Source organism: Cyprinodon variegatus, unplaced genomic scaffold (genome assembly GCF_000732505.1).
Source record: "Cyprinodon variegatus isolate N-32 unplaced genomic scaffold, C_variegatus-1.0 Scaffold115, whole genome shotgun sequence".
Classification (NCBI taxonomy): domain Eukaryota; kingdom Metazoa; phylum Chordata; class Actinopteri; order Cyprinodontiformes; family Cyprinodontidae; genus Cyprinodon; species Cyprinodon variegatus.
The window spans coordinates 1,185,661-1,204,842 of NW_015150568.1; the positions used below are offsets into that span (position 1 = coordinate 1,185,661).

General features: G+C 37.4%; 3 protein-coding genes across 4 annotated transcripts in view; 1 reads left to right on the forward strand and 2 right to left on the reverse strand.

Annotated features, from left to right (window-relative positions):
* The window catches only part of LOC107085095 (MAGUK p55 subfamily member 3-like), a 26,729-nt gene extending 23,038 nt beyond the window's left edge, over positions 1-3,691 (forward strand). The window contains exons 15-19 of the mRNA XM_015375248.1: positions 109-189; positions 327-420; positions 552-660; positions 2,141-2,260; positions 2,424-3,691. Coding sequence (XP_015230734.1) covers positions 109-189; positions 327-420; positions 552-660; positions 2,141-2,260; positions 2,424-2,603 — 584 coding nt within the window. The 3' untranslated portion in view covers positions 2,604-3,691. The remainder of the gene's footprint in view (positions 1-108; positions 190-326; positions 421-551; positions 661-2,140; positions 2,261-2,423) is intronic.
* A 1,982-nt stretch (positions 3,692-5,673) lies between these two features.
* On the reverse strand, positions 5,674-9,836 carry psmc5 (proteasome 26S subunit, ATPase 5). The gene is made up of 12 exons (XM_015375207.1): positions 9,761-9,836; positions 8,267-8,338; positions 8,098-8,167; positions 7,927-8,024; positions 7,786-7,842; positions 7,484-7,714; positions 6,789-6,915; positions 6,516-6,706; positions 6,286-6,384; positions 6,089-6,199; positions 5,921-6,007; positions 5,674-5,828 (listed from the first exon to the last, which is right to left on the reverse strand). Exons 1-12 carry the CDS (start codon positions 9,782-9,784, stop codon positions 5,775-5,777), a joined length of 1,221 nt encoding a protein of 406 aa, XP_015230693.1. The 5' UTR covers positions 9,785-9,836; the 3' UTR covers positions 5,674-5,774.
* Positions 9,837-11,230: 1,394 nt separating this feature from the next.
* Positions 11,231-19,182, reverse strand: part of smarcd2 (SWI/SNF related, matrix associated, actin dependent regulator of chromatin, subfamily d, member 2) — an 11,404-nt gene continuing 3,452 nt past the window's right edge. For both annotated transcript variants that reach the window (XM_015375246.1, XM_015375245.1), the window contains 11 exons: positions 18,405-18,447; positions 18,180-18,302; positions 16,633-16,752; positions 15,860-15,955; positions 14,807-14,908; positions 14,534-14,695; positions 14,016-14,113; positions 13,703-13,838; positions 13,480-13,602; positions 12,478-12,579; positions 11,231-12,191 (listed from right to left, as the gene is read on the reverse strand). In XM_015375246.1, the coding sequence (XP_015230732.1) occupies positions 12,138-12,191; positions 12,478-12,579; positions 13,480-13,602; positions 13,703-13,838; positions 14,016-14,113; positions 14,534-14,695; positions 14,807-14,908; positions 15,860-15,955; positions 16,633-16,752; positions 18,180-18,302; positions 18,405-18,447 (1,159 nt within the window). In that variant the 3' untranslated portion in view covers positions 11,231-12,137. The remainder of the gene's footprint in view (positions 12,192-12,477; positions 12,580-13,479; positions 13,603-13,702; positions 13,839-14,015; positions 14,114-14,533; positions 14,696-14,806; positions 14,909-15,859; positions 15,956-16,632; positions 16,753-18,179; positions 18,303-18,404; positions 18,448-19,182) is intronic.

Here is a 19,182-nt window from a genome sequence, read left to right on the forward strand (position 1 = left end):
GATGCCTATCAGAGGAAGTTTATTGAGTAGCTGCAGACTTAATTATTGGGTGTAGATGTTGGGGTTGCATTTTTGTTAAACATGCTTGAATAATTTTTTTGAACCCAGGTTCGTTAGGAGCTCGGGTCACTGAGCTAAAACAGAAGGTGATTGCTGAGAATCCCAGATGGTTTGGTTTGGCTGTTCCACGTAAGTCTTCCATGTTCCATAAGTGATGCTGTTCGTTCCCAATTGCATTTTCTCTACAGAAAATGGATCCCCTAGTTGACATATCTAATAAATGTATCTTGTCAATCCGTCTGGCTGTCTGAAACTTGAACCTGAAGACACGACCCGAGGTAGAAAGCCCCATGAGAGGGAAGGAGTGGAGTACCACTTCATCAGCAGAGCAGCCTTTGAAGCAGACATTCAAAGTGGGAAGTGAGTATAAGCAAACAGTATTCTTTTGATTTGATGCAAAAATCATTAATATAAAGCATTTTGCAGTTTATGAAAACAAAAACTTGACTTTTTTTTTACATTGTTTCTTTGTGATCTGTCTTTTTCTTTAGGTTTATTGAATATGGGGAGTATAAAGATAATCTTTATGGCACCAGCTTGGAGTCCATTCATAAAGTTCTGAGACAAAACAAGGTTTGCCTAGTAGATGTCCAACCAGAGGTTAGTATGCTGATTGTCTACAGCCAGCCAAGAACTTTGCAGCTAGGTGAAATATTCAGACATATTATGCTTTTATATCCAGACGTTCTGGGTCAAAATTTTGACCTGTCTGCTGTTTGTTATCTTAGACTTAGATTTAGACAAACTTTTTTTTGAAATTTTGATGCTTACAACAGTGAAATTAACACTACAATTTACCTTCTACAAGTTCTCCAACAATCAATGCGGTCTTTAAAGAACACTTGTTTTTATACCTCAATTAAATTTGATACAGATTTTATTTTGCATGTGCCAGAATAAAGGGAAAAGGTAAATATCTGCACTGTTTCAAATCTTATACTTCATTTTTAGGAGAACATTTAGATACACATAAAAGAAGCTGAATATATTTAATAATCTATTTATAATGGAAATAAACACCTGTTTACTAAAAAGGTGACTTTTGAGGGAATTTTGTTACACTTGATTTTTAAGTATGGGAATCACAGCGAAGGGGACAAAATTTACAACACATTTATCATTATTTACTTGTACAATATTTTGGAGAACCGTGTTTTTTACACGGCATGGTTTGGCCCTAGTCCATTTTCATCTGTTACATAAAATGTATATAAGAAACATTAAAGTTCTACAAGGCAGTGTTAGAGGTATGGGTCTGCATTTCAATCATGCATGTTTAAAGATGCCAGTAACAAACTAGTGGTGCAAGAAAAAGGTGAAATCTATTGAGAAGGCCAAGAGATTTACCTAGATTACAAAAAATACACAATTTAACTGTTATGAGAAAATCTATAAATGCTACATATTTAGGCTGACAATCATTCTTATCTTAATTCAGCTGATAGCCATGTGAATTACATTGTAACAGAAGAAATCATTTCATATATATGATACAAGCTTAATGTTACAATGTTTTTTTTTAAATACAAAAATTAAGATATATATTTTATACTTCCTATTTACAGACTCAACAAAAAACTAACCTTATAATATGTTAATGTTGTTTAAAAGGCTTTTTCACATGTTCCTCATTAAAAGCAAAAAACGCAATTTCATTCTTTTGCGGTCAATTAAAAAAAAACAAAAAAAAACAGATTCTGACCAAAAAAACTGGATTCCAGTCACCTCCCTAAGTAAAGTTATAATTGCTATGGAAAGATATCCTTCTGCATCAGCAGTGTGTTGAAAGGTCAGATTAGTATCATTTAGCTACAGCTGGGAACACATAAGACATAGACCCAATGCCTTTTGGCAGATATGACTTTGTGCATATGTCTGAAATATTACATTTGTTCTATTATTTGTAAAATAACGTTATATTTTTGTTGGACACCCGGGACTTTAAGTTCTTGCATCAAAAATTTTGTCCTGATTTTACATCTCCGTTTGAAGTTCTTGCTATACAACTTCTGATCATCATTTGATAATCAGTCATTACTTCCTGATTTATAGATGTGTGTTATGTTGCTTTTCTTAACAGGCCCTGAATACGCTGCGAACGGCGGAGTTTAAACCATTTATCATTTTTGTGAAGCCTCGCATCCCAGACTGTCACAGAAAACACTTTGGCTCATCTTCCTCACTCAGCGCTGGAATCACAGTAAGTCACATGGCAATAATACCCACAGAGAGTCAGAACGACTTTTGTTATTCATAAAGGATCGATATAGAATAGCATGATAAAAAAAAAAAAATCTTTTTGTAAAAAATTCCAGTTGTAAAAGAATGGAAGCAATTGGCTCTTCCCTCTTTGTTGTCCTTAGGAGGAGGATCTTCAGGAAATGAAACTATCTGCAGAGAAGATGGATGAGAACTACGGCCATTGGGTTGACTATGTAATGTTGAAGGAGGACCCAGTGAGTGCCTTAGCAGAGCTCCAGATGGTGCTGGAGAGGGTGCTGACGGAGCCCCAGTGGGTTCCTGTCTGCTGGGTGAGACGTTAGCCAAATGAACTTCATGACCAAACGGAAACCACTGTGCAAAGAGCCTCAACTATCATGTTACTGTTCCACACGCAATGTTTCGGTGATGGTCAAAAATGTCATGGAGGAAAACTAAGTACACTCTAAAATAACTGTAGCTTCATTTTTATTTTGGCTCAATCTTTTCTATCAATGACTCAATTCATTGAGATTAGCAGGCTTTTACTCCTGTTACACTCTGACAAGGTTAGACTAGTGTTTTGACCAGGTTGACCGCCGTACTTGGAGTAGATCATTGTTGCATCTTGGTTTTTTTTTTTCCCCTCTTTCAGCCACTTTACTTAAACATTATTTTCCTGTTGTTGAGTCAGGTTGTTGGGGAATGTTGGCCTAATGGTTAGAGCAGGTTGGTTCTGAGAAGGTTGCAAAAAACCGATTTGATGCCCACAGCCTGCACTCTGGGTTCCTGAGCAAGACCCTTAACCTGAAACTGATCCTGGGGAGCCACACCATGGCAGCCCACTGCTCTTCAAGGGGATGTGTTAAAATGCAGAGTGAATTTCCCCATTGTGGGACATTGAAAAGGGTTAGATTTATTTATTTTATATTTTTTTGTCAGAGGGTCTTGCAGACAGAGGGGTTTAAGAGTTGGCTCAATGACAGAAAGGTGCCCATGTTATGTGGCTTTCAGAGATGGGAAGTAACGCAGTACAAATACTTCGTTACTGTACTCAAGTAGATTTTTCTGATATTTTTACTTTACTACTTATTTTTATGGCGACTTTTTACTTCTACTCCTTACATTTTTACACAAATATCTGTACTTTCTACTCCTTACATTTTTAAAAATTGTCTCGTTACTTTAGTTTTGAATCATTTCAATGGAGTTACCGTTATTTTTTTTCACGTCATCAATATCAAATTCAATCTAACTGGATGGGAATCTGCGTTGCATTTGATGCACCACTACAAGATGAATCGACAGATTCGGCGGTATTCATTAGCTGCAAATCATTGCAGCTTGGTGGCGGTGGCGTTAGCATAGTAGCATGGACGACGAGATGATTGAAAATGAACACAACGGAGATCTAGTCCTATTGGCAGACATCCATTTAAAATGTAGGCAACGGCATGAAAAAAGTGGTTTCTTCTTTTACTTTTATACTTTAAGTAAATTTACAAGCCTGTACTTTGTTACTTTTACTTGAATAAAGAAGTTTAATCAGTACTTCCACTTTTACCAGAGTATCTGTACTTTTACTCAAGTACAGAAAGTGAATACTTTTGCCATCTCTGGTGGCTTTAAATCAAGCCTCTGCTAGCTTGTTTTTTTTTTTTTTTGCCATACATCCACACTCTGTTCTAGAGAATGACACAATCCCTTTCTGGCTCCTAAACTCTACCACTATGCATGAACCCTCTCTGCACTTCCCAGCGGAGGGTCCGCCATATTAAGGGCAGTCCTAAACCACGTATTGGATAGGGCTAGTGAACTGTTCAGCCCTTAAATAGCAGGACTGCATCAGTGTAGGCTCCCTGGATTTGGCATAGCGTGTATCAGCAAACTAATGGAGGAAGAAACATCTGCATTTAAATATAAGTCCCGCTGGTTTGCTGCATCTTTGTCACAGAAAATGTTTGTGATAAAGATGTCTGACAGAAAATCACAAGTTAGGAGGAAGTAAAAAAGAAATAAATTCCAAAAGGCAAGGTCCTCTTTTTAAGTTATTAGACTGTATACATTTATTTCAAAAAGTTAAAAACAATCCACTGGATTTTGTTTCAAAGTTTGAAGACGTTTCGCTTCCTATCCAGGAAGCTCTTTCAATTCAAAATGTCAGAATTAACGTTGGGCTTGAAGCTTTATAAAGTTGCCTAAAACAAAGCCTTGTTTTGGCTGTGAAAACATGCAAATTGAACCTGAAGAACAGGTCCGCCCCTTAGGAATGGGAAGTTGTTTGGGTTCTTTGTTTGCCTGAAATACCTGATACTGCTCTATGCCTCTGAGAGAGGGGTCGATAGGGCGAAATGTTTTGGTCCCCTGCATTCGGGTGGGGGTTGAGATGATAGCGTGAAGGAATCAACTCTATCGCTGCGTTGTAGATTTTTGAGAGCTGAAACCTGAAACTGTATACATTTATTTCTAAGAAAGGGGAAAATGTTTGATTTCAAGACAACCTGCCCCACAGAGCTACAGCATAGCATTGCTATAGCAACATCTGCTTTCCTTTTCTTGGGAGAGAAGAGAGCCTCCCATTCTTATTTATACCCTCCACTTTCAATCAAGGCACCCCCCAAAGCTGCAAGTGTGACTTCATTGGGAGCAACACTTAATAGTTTAGGGGTAGTACTCAGGAGGCAGTTTGGGATTGTTAAGTATTTCTGTAACACCCAATCATGAACCTGAAACATGTATCAAAATATGTAGAGTTTGATATTTAGTCTTTCTGGAATGGTGATTGCAGACTGGCTTTATTGAAACATCCAAAAAAGAGCAAAATACCTTAAATGTTCCAGATGTTTTAAACTGTAATTATATATACCTTAAAATGGCCTTATAAACCTCCGCATGAAGCAGAAATCATTCTGCTTTAATTGCTGATGTGTTTCCTCATTAGCTTTGTGTTAAACCACACACTTACTGTATGTGACACATTAACACTACCATCTTCAAAATCCCCTCAGCAGCAAGAGTGTACTTATTTTCCTGATGACAATCATTATTGTTATAGAAAATATTTCCACTGGCTGTACTTTGTGTCATTATTGCATATAAAGTCTGCAGTGACTTTCTTTAGGACTGTTTAAGTGAAGCACTGTGTGCATTAGTCACACAGAGAGGAGTGCTGATGTACATATTGTATATCTCTAAGGTACAGTGGTAGTCTAACAACTATCTCAGGCATGCAGGACCAAGTTGAAAAAGATCTGTTGTGATGGGTTAGTTTTAGCAGCAGCTATACTGTGAAGTGCCATAATAAATGTGTTGAATTTGCACGGGAAATTGTTGTAAACTGTGTGACGACAGAATAAATCTGCCCTGTTGGACAACCGTTAGTCGACATTTTTTTTGTAAAATAAACAGACGTCATGAGGGAAACCATTTAATTATGGACTCATACAAACAAAGAAAGGAAAATATACATATGTATTTGCAATGTGTGCTGGAATCCCACACTTCCGTTTTTTCTTTTACTTCCACAGCTTCTTGATAGACATGTTCTTCTCGCTGTCTTTCTGCATCACCTGGTTAACAGAAACATGTTTTAGATAACAGATTCAAGCTTGTGATCTGTGTTTTTTGGTTACAGTATGCTTTTAGGATAAGTTGTTCTGACCTTTGCCACAGCCATCTCAAAGTCCTCTTGGGTAACATGGACTCTCCGCTCTCTCAGAGCGTACATCCCTGCCTCTGTGCAGACTCCCTGAAATATGAAAAGAAGTTTAAGCTACATTCATCCTTATCTGGCCGCTACCTGCCTTAAATCAGAGAGGTAAATTCTCACCTTAACCTCAGCACCAGAGGCTCCCGGCATCAGCTCTGCAATCTTCCTCAAGTTAATGCCACGAGTGAGGTTCATCTTCCTGGAGTGGATCTTCAGGATGTCCAGACGGGCCTGTTGCAAGCAGAGGTGTGTACATATTAAAGCAGATAACGACATAAATTGACCTTAAAAGGAACAGAAGATGCATTAAAACCCACCTCTTCATTAGGAGGAGGGAACTCAATCTTTCTGTCAATCCTTCCTGGCCTGAGCAGAGCCGAGTCCAAGATGTCAATACGGTTAGTGGCCATGATGACCTGCATATTTATACCAGAGATATTCGTTATGCTAATAAACTGGAATCATCAAGGTTAGTTGATTCTTATTTAAAAAATTTCCAACAACAAGCATCAAAGAATCGAAAAAAAAATTTAAAAAAAGGAGAAACCTTGATGTTTTTAGTCGCCTCAAAGCCATCCAGCTGATTAAGCAGCTCCAACATTGTCCTCTGAACCTCACTGTCTCCGCCAGAGCCGCCCTCCAGACGAGACGACCCAATGGAGTCGATCTCATCCATGAAAATGATGGAGGGAGCGTGCTCTCTCGCCATGACAAACAACTCGCGCACCATACGAGCCCCTGAAACAGAGCAGGGAAATATAGAATTAAAAGAAGATTCTTTTGGATTTTGTTGCAAGAATGGCAAGAGATGAGAACTCACCCTCTCCAATAAATTTCTGGACCAGCTCAGAGCCAGAGACCCTGATAAAGGTGCAGTCCGTGTGGTGAGCTACAGCTCTGGCTAGCAGGGTCTTTCCTGTACCTGGTGGTCCGTACAGCAGAACACCCTGAAAAAAGAAGCAAAGCAAATACATAACAACTGATTACAAAAAAGTTAAAAAACAAACCACTGGACTTTGTTTGCCAAGTTAGAAGACGTTTCCCTTCCCATCCAGTAAGTTTTTTTAAAATTAAAACGTCACAATTAGTGTTGAGTTCCAAGCTTTATAGAGTAGCCCAAAAAAAAGTCTTGTTTTGGCTTAGAAACTATGACCTGGATGAGTGGGAATCTTCACCAGAATACATAACTCATTCTGCAGCTAATCAGTCAAAACATTTTACTATTTAAGAGTATAAACTTCAGTAAATAATCTTTATTAAATTCTTAAGAATTCTTCGGGCTGAATATTTTAATTGTTTACACAGGTGGGGAATGTTTCATCAATAATTACTGGGTTTACCATCTATAAAGTCACTTATGTCTCCAAGAAAGTGAAATTGCAATATTTATTAAGCAATTCATACAGATAAGATCCCCATATTTATATTTCAAAGACTGTTGTGGTACAAAATGATTCCAAAACAGCTCGTCTCTTTCCAGACTCGATGAGAAATACAAGACCGAGTTTCACCCACCTTTGGTTGTGCGATTCCCAAAGCCTCAAACAGTTCTGGATGCTTCACAGGCAGCTCGATCACTTCTTTGATCTCCTTGATCTGTTTATCCAGGCCACCAATCATTTCATAGGTGGAATCTGGCACCTTCTCCACCATCATCAGGGAAACCAGAGGGTCCACTTTGTTGGGCAGGATCTTGTGGAGGGTGTAGCTGTCGTTACGTAAAGCCACACGGCAGTTTGGAGTCACCTGGTGGGGAAGTAACAGCAGTATAAAAATTGCTTGGTTTTCTGTTGAAGCTTAATAGCAAAGATACTCACATCATTTATGTCAATGTTCTTGTCCACATCCACAACAAATTTCCCTTCAGGATGTACCTAAGTTGAAAGAGAAAGTAGTCAATCCAGGCTATCAATCATTCCAAGCATTAAGATGTAGTTTAGTCCCAAAGCAAAGCAAACCTTGACCAGCACTTTCTTTTTGTCCATAACCCGGACTACTTCTCCCACATAGGACCCCTGCTCCTGCAACAGCTGCAGCTCCTCACGAAGTAGACGCACTTGAAGACAAAAACAAATTCTAACAAAGCCCTCATACCCATTTCAATTTAAGTATTTAGTGTTTGAATCTACCTTTGGCATTGAGCTCATTCCTTTGAGCCTGCAGGCGTCTAAGATTCTGGCTCTTATCATTCACAGTCAGCTGTGGAGGGGGTGGGTAAAAAATAAATAAATTAAGCACAGCTCCACCAAAAGTAGGAGTTAACGTCTGAGTTCTGTTAGTTTTGCACTTCTTTCTCACCTGTAGCTCCTCTATCTTCGATAAGTAGTACTGCCGGAGACCTGACCCGCCTTTACTCTCCCCTGTCTCCATCTGTCAAAGGAAAAATTACCTTAAGGATGTTTTATGTTAAAACAACAGAAAATTCCATCAATATTTTAACAGCAATTTAAGTTGATGTTTGTTCCCGATCTGTTCTATAAAAAAAGGTAAATAATATTGTCAGCAGGATTCCTGCAATATTCCTTTTAAATACATTTTTACACTTTTTCTTTCATTTCTTAAAGCAATTTACTATAAAATAACAATGAAAAGGGTTATATTTTACAAGCTTTGCAAACAAACAAAAAGGTGAGTTTACTCAAAGAAATAACGGGATGACCAAAACGTGGAACAAAATGTTTTTCCAAGATTAACCATATACTGCAGAAGTCTTGACATAGAACAGTTTAGACGTCATTCTGACCCAAATTTGTTGTAAGACTCCAGGTGGTCATTTTATGACAGACATCAGGGCCAAAAGTTTAATCTAAAATAGAATTTTGATCAATGTCCTAACATTTTTTTTAATCTATAACTGCATGTTGGATACGTTTTAAAATGCATAAAATGTAATAAGAACATACAACTTATAGATGTTTTACACTTATTTTAAATATTGTGGATCACATTGAGAGTGCAAAGCAAAGCCAGTTTTTAAGGGATATAATTAGTGATTTTTTTATGGTTTTGACTGATATTACCACCTAAACATTTTGTTTAGGTGGTATATATATTTAAATACACACACAAATATTTTCCCCAAAACATATTTTAAAAATTAAAAATAGAAAATAAATTAAAAGGAGAAATAGAAACACAAACTTTGCAATACAAAATGTCCTGCTCCCTGAAGATATATTTTTTATAAAAATAATAAAAAAATATGAACTTGTTTGCAGCTTCTCTGAATATATATTAATACCGATCGATAACTGGGCCTAAGAAGCATCTTTAAGATGGGTACAGTTGTAGAACACCTAAAGTAAACATAGCACCACTGTTTAACTGAATTTTGCACAGAAATACAGAATTTAGTGGCTCCTGGTAAATTATTTGTTATCTTTAAGGGAGATGATCGTGTTAGCATTAGCTAGCAAGCGCTAGATTGGTAAGCCATAAACTATAGTCTTAGAATATAAAGACACTCTAAATCTTAAAAGAGTAAAAAACGTTTATTATTCGGAAGACTTGGGTTTTCAACCAAGTGAGTAAGAAAAGTGAACGTTAAAAGAGTATATTTGACAGTAAGCATCTGGCTCTTTAGCAGCGTCGGCTACAATGAGACAGCAAAGCTGCACAACACATTCATTGCTTATCAATAAAAATACCCTTTGATGTTCTGAATAAATGTTCAATAAAGCTGCGAAAACATAGACGATTCGGAGTAATTATTCACCGAAAAGACCCTAAATCCAAATCTCCTGTTATTGTTGAAGTAAAAATTAACAAAACGGCAAGAGAAAATACACCTACTTGATCGACTCCGTCTACCTCCATGATGGAATTTTTTACATCCGCTTCAGAGCAGTTGCATTTCCGGTGAACTCTTCTTCTTGTGTTATGTTATCGAGACTACACGCCACCTAGCGGGGCACTGCTGCCATTGGCTGGAGGACACGGCGGGTGTACTGTACTACATTGCTCATATCACAATATCAAGTTAACTTTTGTAGCAAATATAAGGGCTTTATACTCACGCTGGTGAATTGTTTGACCAAGTGTCAACTCCTATGATGTTAACTTCTATTTAAGAACCTGTATCGCCCCTTGAAACATTTTTTTCTTTATTTAACCCAACAGTTCCCAAACATTTTATACAGAATGTCCCCATTTTAGTAAGTAGTATTCTTTATGAAAACAATAAAGGCTCCTCCAGGTCTCTTGTTACTGGGTTATTGACAAATGCTATTTAATTCTGATTAGTTTTTACTTTGAAATTTATATTTCCAACCAAACTTTTTAAGTAGCCTTTTAAATTAGTCTCAAAACTTAGGATTTGTTGTTTTCAGTAATTTACCTGCAGAAAACAAGTAGTTGATAGTCACTGGCACTCCTTGATTTAACAGTTTGCTTCAGTTTTCTACACAAAAACAAAAGATTCACATGTTGTTTCAGCATCGCTAAAGATAAGTAGTAGTTTTTGCAAAGTTTATTACATGAAAACATTTTGTAATGGGATTTGGCTTTGTTTTCCAGAGTTTTCTGTCGCTTAATTCAGCCCTGTCAGTGGGAAACAATTCCTGTCATCTTAACAGTCAAACAAAAAAACCCTGGGTATTCCCATCTCATGGCTGGTGACAATGAAATTAGCATATGATCATCGTTTATGGTCATTTGGGTTGTTTTAATAGCCTGGAGATCAAAGTTAAAAATACTTCTACTCCTCAGACCTAGAAAGCTCTAGACTCTAGTATTCTTTGAAATATTCCAATTTATAAAATAATTGTGTAAAAAAAAAAACAAGATCATTGTTTTTCTTGGTAGTAAACAATCCTCGATTGTTAAACGTATTCATGAATTTCTTATCAGTATTATTAGTTTTCAATTTTTTGCAAAACAGCTTTCTTTGGGGAATGGGCTCGCATAAGTAGGGGCTCATCCAGGCTGCCAGTGATGCAAACCGACCGCTGTAAACTGGTGTCATTTTACAAGCCAAAGACTCAGCACAGTAAGGAGGGTAGTATTTATCTTGGCTTTTAGTTGAGGAGTGTTTGTGTTTGAGTAAAACCAGATATACCTGTTGAAACCGCTACTCTGCAGAAGAACCTGAGCCCTGCGACCAGCCCAAACATGCAACAGTACGACTACAGCATGGTTGGCTGAGCAGAGGCTATCCTACTTTAATCTGCCAACGATGCAGTGGAAAGCATTTTACATGACTGCTGCACTCTTTAAGAACTTTGAAAGAATACAGCTTTTGGAAAGTTTTTTTAAGTACATTTATTGGAAAATACTCAAATGTATAAAAGGTCAAGGCACTTAAACAATAGGCAAACATTTTACAAAGAAACTACAAAAATACTTGTACACATTTTTTTCATAAAACACATTTTGGCACAATAAGGTGGAATGGTTCAAAACTTTAAGAAAAACCATTAAAAAAAAGCATCTTGGGTTAAATGTTCACATGTTCTTTTTGTTGATCAGACATGTTTTGATTCTCCACTATTAATTACCAATAAAGCTCTACAAAGTCTTCCAAGAATCCTCTTTTTGGTTTTAAAGCAACAACAAAAAAGAAAAAAGCCATGTGAACCTTTAAAAGATAATAGAGAAATGCAAGCAAGTTATATGCTTTTTCAAGTGAACAATCCTGTCCTCTCACATATCAAATGTTACATCACAAACATAAACAACAAACAGAAAATATATGTTTGCATAAAAGGTTTCCTATTCTGCTTTATTTTCATGAATAAAACATTCTGAAAAAATGTTTTCAGGTACATCTTTTACATTAAAATGGAATGGCAATTTTTTTAATGCCTTAAAGCATTTGTTAACAATTTGTACACTTTTTGATATCTAAAGGTTACCGCTTTTTAAAAATATTACAAAAAACTCTTGTAAGGCACACATTTAAAGGGTAAGAAAAAACAGAACACCAGCACATATTGTTTTCTTTTGTACCATAAAATAAAATACAAAAAGTAAGGCACCATTTTTTGAAGGGTGACAATGACAGACAATGCAAAGCATGTACATTGTCCCTCATTCTGTTAAACGAAGAAGGCCTTGATGAATATTTCGACCTGCAACAATGGCAAACTATTTCCAGTTCCAAATAAGCAGATAATAAAATTGGAAGAGCTGACTTAAGCCAACTTGTGGCTCTCACAACTCTAAAATGCGTTTAGGTTAGTCGGATGCCCAACACTTGCTCCAACTCTTGTCTCCTCTGCTGCACCTGAAACAAACAAGGATTAGTGTCTGCAGACAACAGCAGGTCATCTGTAAATTAATTTGATGCTTTATTTACATTTTTTTCTGGTCCATTCAACTTATTCATACAACAATTCATAGCAACTGATCAGAAAAGAAAGTTCAGACTCTTCAGTACAAGCTCAAGTGTAAGAAGACAAGAGTGAGTAGGTCTGTGAACATTTTTAGTACAGAAAATGGAATTTAAAATACCATTTGATATATATTTAGGCTACTACCTTTTATGAACTTTAAAATCGTATTGTACTCACTTTGGAATAAACATATCGACCCACTGCTTCTGGAACCCATGGTGCCTGATAAAACTCTGTCCTGCGCTCTTCCTCTGGGTTTCCCGTTACATCTGTCATCAACTGGGAAAGAGAGAAAAAAATAAAAAATAAGTGAGAAACTTTCCATACCCTAGATGAACATTTTTGTTATTTATATTTCAAAACTATACACGGGTAAAACCAGAAAATCTGATATGGATTATAAAGCCTTAACTTAAAGCAAAACAACCTAAAATGCAGACAGACTAAGCTTCTAAAGCTGAAAAATCATAGGTGTTGAGTGAAAGGTTTTACCTTTGAACATGTCTTAAGTCTAAAACGACCAAGAGTATAATAGGTTTCCTAACTCAAATAAATAGCAATCTAAACAGCATAAATATGGGTTTCATTTAAACATTGCATATAATAGATATTGCCTCACCGCCTTTACTGCTTCATGAAAGCAGGTGGTTTGTCTGAGTCTTAGGCGTAGCCTTTTAAAGAGAGACTATGACAGATATAAATAATGTAATTTTAGGAGCAGTAGGAATAACTTGGACTTCTTTGTTTTTATCAAAAACTTTTTACTATGTGCAAATCAAACCATGAAATCAGATCCTCACTTGTTTCAGCTCATACTACTGGTCACTTCTGAATGGAACTGTGACCATGTGAATGATCTGATTATGGTTGAAAGACCAGATAATATATCCTTATTTAATCAATGTAAGAAAATGTAAATACATTTTTTCCAAACTCCACCAACAACATATCTGCCGATGCAGTTTTTACCTGATAAAAACGTGAATCAAATGGTGCCTTAATAAATAATACCGCTGATATAATATAATTAGCAAATTGCAATAAACTAAATACGTATAACAATTACAACATTACCGATTAGATCAGGCAATGGTACCTTAGAGCTTCAATGTTGTCTAATGTCCAACCAAGACCTGTGTGGTAAAGTTATTAGAGAAGTCCATTAAATTATTTACTGACCTTCAGATCTCGGCACTGAGACTTGAGCCAGTCCTTGATGAACTCTTGAGGATTATTGCTGAAGCTCAGCATAAAGTCTCTCTCTGTTTTAAGCTGGTTAATGTACTCTATTGTTTCATGAATCTGCAACAAAAAGCACATTTTCAATAACTCTTTAACTCAAAAGAAAAGAACAGTTTATGATCAGACTTTAAATAGCTGGGTTTTACTGTAAAGCTCCAACCTTCATTTCTAGAGCGGCAATTTCCTGTTGGTTGGTGGTGGAGGACAGAAAGCTGTTCATCTGGGCTTTCAGAGGGTCGTCTACTTCCACATCAATATCATAACAAGCCGTCTTCTTCTGGTCTGTGGGGTCCACACTGCTCAGAAAAGAAAGAGGTGGAGGGTTGCTAATCTGGGTTTGACTTCAAACATTTCATTAAGGAGTCTAGCGTTTTAAAAGGTTTGAAAGAAAGGTAATTTCAGTTTTTAACTGCCTCATTCAAGTTTGACCCAAAAAGCAAAAACTGTATAATAAAAGTAAAATATTCCTTTACCTGATGATGTGATTGATGATGATGGGGTCAGGGTGATGCAGCAGGCCCGCCAGCTTCATTGGAATCTCAGAGAACTTCATGCGTTGACAGCCAAAGATCTGAGGGGCAGTTTGTTACAATAGTGAAATATGTTTTAAAAGATAAATATTTGTACAGCATGTCAAACAAAAAGACAACACAACTAATAATTGGTTAATTTAGCATAAATTAACCAGGCATAACATAATGATAATTTTACAAAGGCAACCATCTTTTGTTAATAGGCCAGAACTAAGCAATCTATTAATCTAACAATTCTATGCAAAGAGGGAAACATGGGGATGATGATTCCTAAAAACTGAGATTGAAGATTAATTTCAATTCTCTGCATTACAAGGAACCTGACGGTACAATTCTCCATATTCATCTCACAACAAGAGAAACATCAGACACCAAATCAACAAACTGATGGCCTAACCTGAAAATAATACAACTTTTAAAATGCCCTAATAATAGGCAATAAAAACCTGTGGTCTTACCTGTCTGAAGTAGCGATTGCAGTTGATGTACTCCTTCTCATGACCGTCCTGCAACTTGTTGTTCTTGATGTAGATCCAGAGAGCTTGCATGATGTTGGCCCGAGTCTGCGTGTGCACGCCAAGGAGACGAGCCAAACGAGGGTCCAGTTTATACTGCGGAGGCTGAAGCACAGAAGAAGGCAGAGAGGTTTGGCCAAAAGAAAAACAAGATAATGATGCTTAAAGTTCTACAAGACAGGTTACAAAAAAAGGAAACAAGTTAGTTGAAGTTACCTGATGGTCAAGCATGAGCAGAAGAGTGCATTTGACATTCACATCTCCAGGCCTTTTGACCTGGAAACCATCTGTCTCCTGAGTGGTGGGCATCCTGTGCCACTAGAATATAACACATAGATAGATTTTAGATGCCTTGATTCCTTTCTTCCCCCCAGCCTTTTATTGTCATTACACTGTAACAAGTACAGAGCAACAAAATGAACTCTCTGCATTTAACCCATCCCCTTGAGGAGCAGTGGGCTGCCATTGTGCGGCGGCCGAGGAGCCGCACAATGTGGGGTTAAAGGTCTTTGCTCAGGGAGCCAGTGTGGCAGTCTGTGGGAGTGGAGCTCGCACTCAGAACATTTGCATTCCAAGCTCTATTCCCTAACCACTAGCCCGCCACTCCCCTTTTATCTAAACCTAGTCTTCGTTAGAATTGATTAGTCAACATTCAGACATAAATCAAACAGAAAAACTGTTGTGAGAACTGCAAAAACTCTGTTTACAAATGCTCTTCTGCTACCCAGGTAAGTTTAAGAGATTTAAGGATGGGAAACAATTTTAGGCTCTAGAGACACAAAGCTAGAAACCTACCTTAAAAAGGCAGAGAAGTGAATTAAATTATGAAACAATTATACAAAGCAACGACTTTTACATAGATAATAAAACTAAGGAGCCCAAATCTTTTTCCTCTTAAACCACAAAGTTTGTTGGTCCATCAAAACGATCTTAAAATCATTACAAATATGAAAATAAATACAAAAAAAGATGCCAATAAGGGCATGAATACAAAAACAGTTAAAGAGACTGTATTTGTAATTACTAAGCAATAGAAAAGATTGTGTATACTGGTGTAAATATTGGAGATCTATTCCTCCAGATGCTTAAGATCTACTTTAAAGAAGATACTTTATGGAGAGAACAGACAAGACACATCTTTTGACTTTATACTGATTAAATATTTGAATTTTAAAAATCAAAAGACGTTTGGGGGATGAACCAGTTTTGAGCATTTAGGTTTTTAACAATTTCCCGAGTTTGTTTTGCTACTGAGTCATCACTTCCTACCTCTACTAGGTGATTGTCGGGTCCATAAAGCTCCTTATCGAGCTCAATCACGAGACTTTTGAAGAAAGAGGAGAACTTCTTCTTCTGCTTACCAGGCTGAAAACAGAGAGAGAGAGAGCACAAAGAGTGAAAAAACTGAGCAGAACATGCTTGGCCCTAGTGTTTCTTTACTCTGCAGTGTGAGTCTACAGTTGCATTGTTTAGCTGTGACCACATCGGGAGTGAGGAACCAAACTGTTGAGTAAAAAAAGCTGTTGCACACCCACCATCACACACACATACACCCCCAGCCACCTCACTGCCCTGGTGTTTGCTCAACATGACCCCACTCACTCCTTCCCTGACATCCCTTTTTTCCTCAGTTGCTCTGTGCAGCTCTCCTACACATGCCTGAACCAATAAGCATGAGGGGAAAAAATTAACCGGAAAAAAAAAAAAAATCCATCTTCTGTGGCCCCAGATGACACAATGAGCTGGGCCAGAATTGATGGAGGGAGGGGAGGCATGTCAGCTTGTGGTATGCAACGGCCAGTGGTTTCAATTCCGTGTTTCAACAGAGAGTTTGTGTGTGCGTGTGGAAGTTTGTTAGCTGTTGTGGGGCTGGGAGAGAAGAAAGCTGTTAACGCACATCTGGCTGCACGGTCTGAGCCAAGGACCAACTGAAACTTACTGAAACACAACAACAGGGATCAAAATACTTGGAGTCAGAGAGCAAAGAGAAAAACGTCTAAACAGAACAAAAGTCCAATTTCCCAGCTGCGCTGTTCACTTACTTCCTCCAAGAGTTTGCCTTCCACTCTCAGCTCCCAGGAGGACACTTTCTCAGATTCCTCTCCCTCAGGCTTGCTGGGAGTGTAAGTGTTAGAAATGTAGATCCGGAGTTTACGCTTTTGCTGTGTCAAGGAGAGAAACAAAAAGCTTTACAATGAGACCAACATAAAGGCTCTGACACAGCAGCTGTTTAATCAGTGCTTTTATAAAACCTGTCTCTAAAATAGAGAACCCTCTAGAGATGCAGGCATCACTGGAAAAATGGCTAAGAAGTGTTGTGTTGCACTATCTTAATCCAAGAGAAAAATCAAGGATTTAAATTTATAACATTTTCAGAGCAGGGTTTAAAAAAAAAAAAAAAAAACTGTGGGATATTTACTGGCACTGGTGGTATGTCCTCAGGGCAGCAATCAGTCATCTCCCATTACATTTCCCAAGGTTTAAGTGTGGAGAGAGAAGAATCTTTGGCCACTTTATAAAATCTCTATCCTTCGTTCTGCTTTTTCCCTTCTTCTCACCTCAGTCCACAGATTTCTGACAGGATTTAGGTTTGACAACTAAGATGGCAATGATGACAAAAGGTTGATTTTGTGTCTGGTAAGACATTTTTGTGTTTGAACCATATTTTGGGAAACTTGCTCAAACAATACAATTAAAAACATGACTAGAACCAGTTTTATGGTTGAAGGGCACCTGGTTTGTATCTATAATGTTTAAGTCCATCATACCATGAACTCTAACAAAGACCTCTGAGCCTTTAAAGGCAAAATCAATCTACAGATTCTGCTCCATATGTTGAAATCTTTGTGTCGTACACTGGTTTTCACCAGGACTTGGTTGCTTGAGACATTTGTCCATCTTTCTTATTGTTTGGCTCCATGCGTTGGGTTGCAACATTAAATGATTAATCCATAAACCAGAAATCCAATTAGAAACCATGCAGGCCAATGTTTTCACTCTAGATTTTATGATTTGGATCATGATACATTCCAAGCCTCCTTTGTGCTTTTATTGAGGTTTACTTCTACATGTTAATCTTTTAGTGTCATATAACTAACTTATTGTTTGGTGAAGTGTGATGGGGTCCTTTGAATTCTACATTTAAAAGGTTTGTGACTTTAACTTTTAGGATTCATTCCTGTTCTTTATGGTAGACTGGATAGTTTTCATCATATTATCGAATACTAAACAAGGGTTTCTTTGAAAAAAATATTTCAAAGATCAGCACTGATGTTACTGGTGGAAAATGAGGCTGTTTTTTGCTGCAGTTTATTCTCAAAATGGATCAAAGTGTAGTGGCTCCTTTATCCCTTTGTAACCTAAAAGGGATAGCTTACTTTCATTAAATGTTTTTCTGACCACATGAGGGTTTACAGCAACTGTTTCCATACACAAATTTGAATCAAATGAAGACCTGGTATGCAAATAATGAACAACGTTTATATGTATGTTTAGGGCTGAAACTAACAAAGAAATTCTCAACTGCGTTTTAAAGTAGAAAAAAAAACCCCACTGAAAATGAAGACAACGCTTAATGAAAAGCAAATACCATGATGGGCTTTTTGATGGCCTCCTGAATCTCCATCCGTTTTCGAGCGATGGTCTGATCCAGCTTCCTCTCAAAGGCCAGAAGATCCATGTAGGCCTGAGACTCTGGGACCAGGTCTCGTATCTAAACATCAAGAGAAGGGCAAAATATTAATGAAATCTAGTAGCCTCTAATGGATTTTGTTTGATTTTTTTTTTATGACCCTTGAGGGAAACTTTTACCCACCCTCTGTGGAAGAACCTTGTCAGCCATTTTGCGTCGTTTTGCTCTAAACCAAGCAGAACAGAATCCATGAGCTCATAGAAGCGCAGATAAAAACATTCAGGAACAGGAAGGCCATCATCTCCAACTTCCATCAAGCATTTCTATTTTTTGTCTCATAATTCTTAAGTTAACCAATTTCTAAGGAACGCCATAAATTAATTGTAAGAGCCTATTTGATTATCAAATACTGGCGGACAACTTCACAGTGTGATCAGTCAACTTTATTAAATCTGCATGAAGTCTCTGCTGATTATTAGCTACTGAACAAACAAAAGCTGATCTGTTCCTCTAAAGGAATTATACGGTCCCCCCCCCCATCTTATTCACAACGTGGCTTCCTCACTTTAATAAACTTTACTGTTACTAAATAAACCTCAATGCCTTGCAGATTGATTAAGGCTGATGCTGTAAATGTTGTTTCACGCCACAATGCAACACTTTCATGAGTTTGACGTCACAAAATGGTTCGAAATCCAAATAGACTCTTTGAAAGCCAAAGGGCAGTCATGAGATACTGGTCTCCTTGTTTCACTGACAGCTTTAACAGTACAGCGACTTTCAAAGATCTTCTTAAAGGATCATGACATTAAGGAAGCCCCAACAGTAAAAAGAACAAAAATACTTTGGTTTGATCTTTTGGCATGAGCCAAGTTCTTTATTTAAACTCTGAATAAGCCAAATATGAGCTCCTTGGTTTTTGTCTGATGTTGGCCTTTTTTTCTAAATAAGTCATAAGAAG

What these genes read in the sequence shown, in the direction of transcription:
- psmc5 (XM_015375207.1), bottom strand. Translation starts at nt 9,784, where the DNA reads ATGGAGGTAGACGGAGTCGATCAA. An exon ending in AGGTAGACGGAGTCGATCAA is followed by an intron (nt 8,339 to 9,760) that starts GTAGGTGTATTT and finishes TTCCTTTGACAG; the next exon opens with ATGGAGACAGGGGAGAGTAA. An exon ending in AGGCGACTAAAAACATCAAG is followed by an intron (nt 6,385 to 6,515) that starts GTTTCTCCTTTT and finishes ATAAATATGCAG; the next exon opens with GTCATCATGGCCACTAACCG.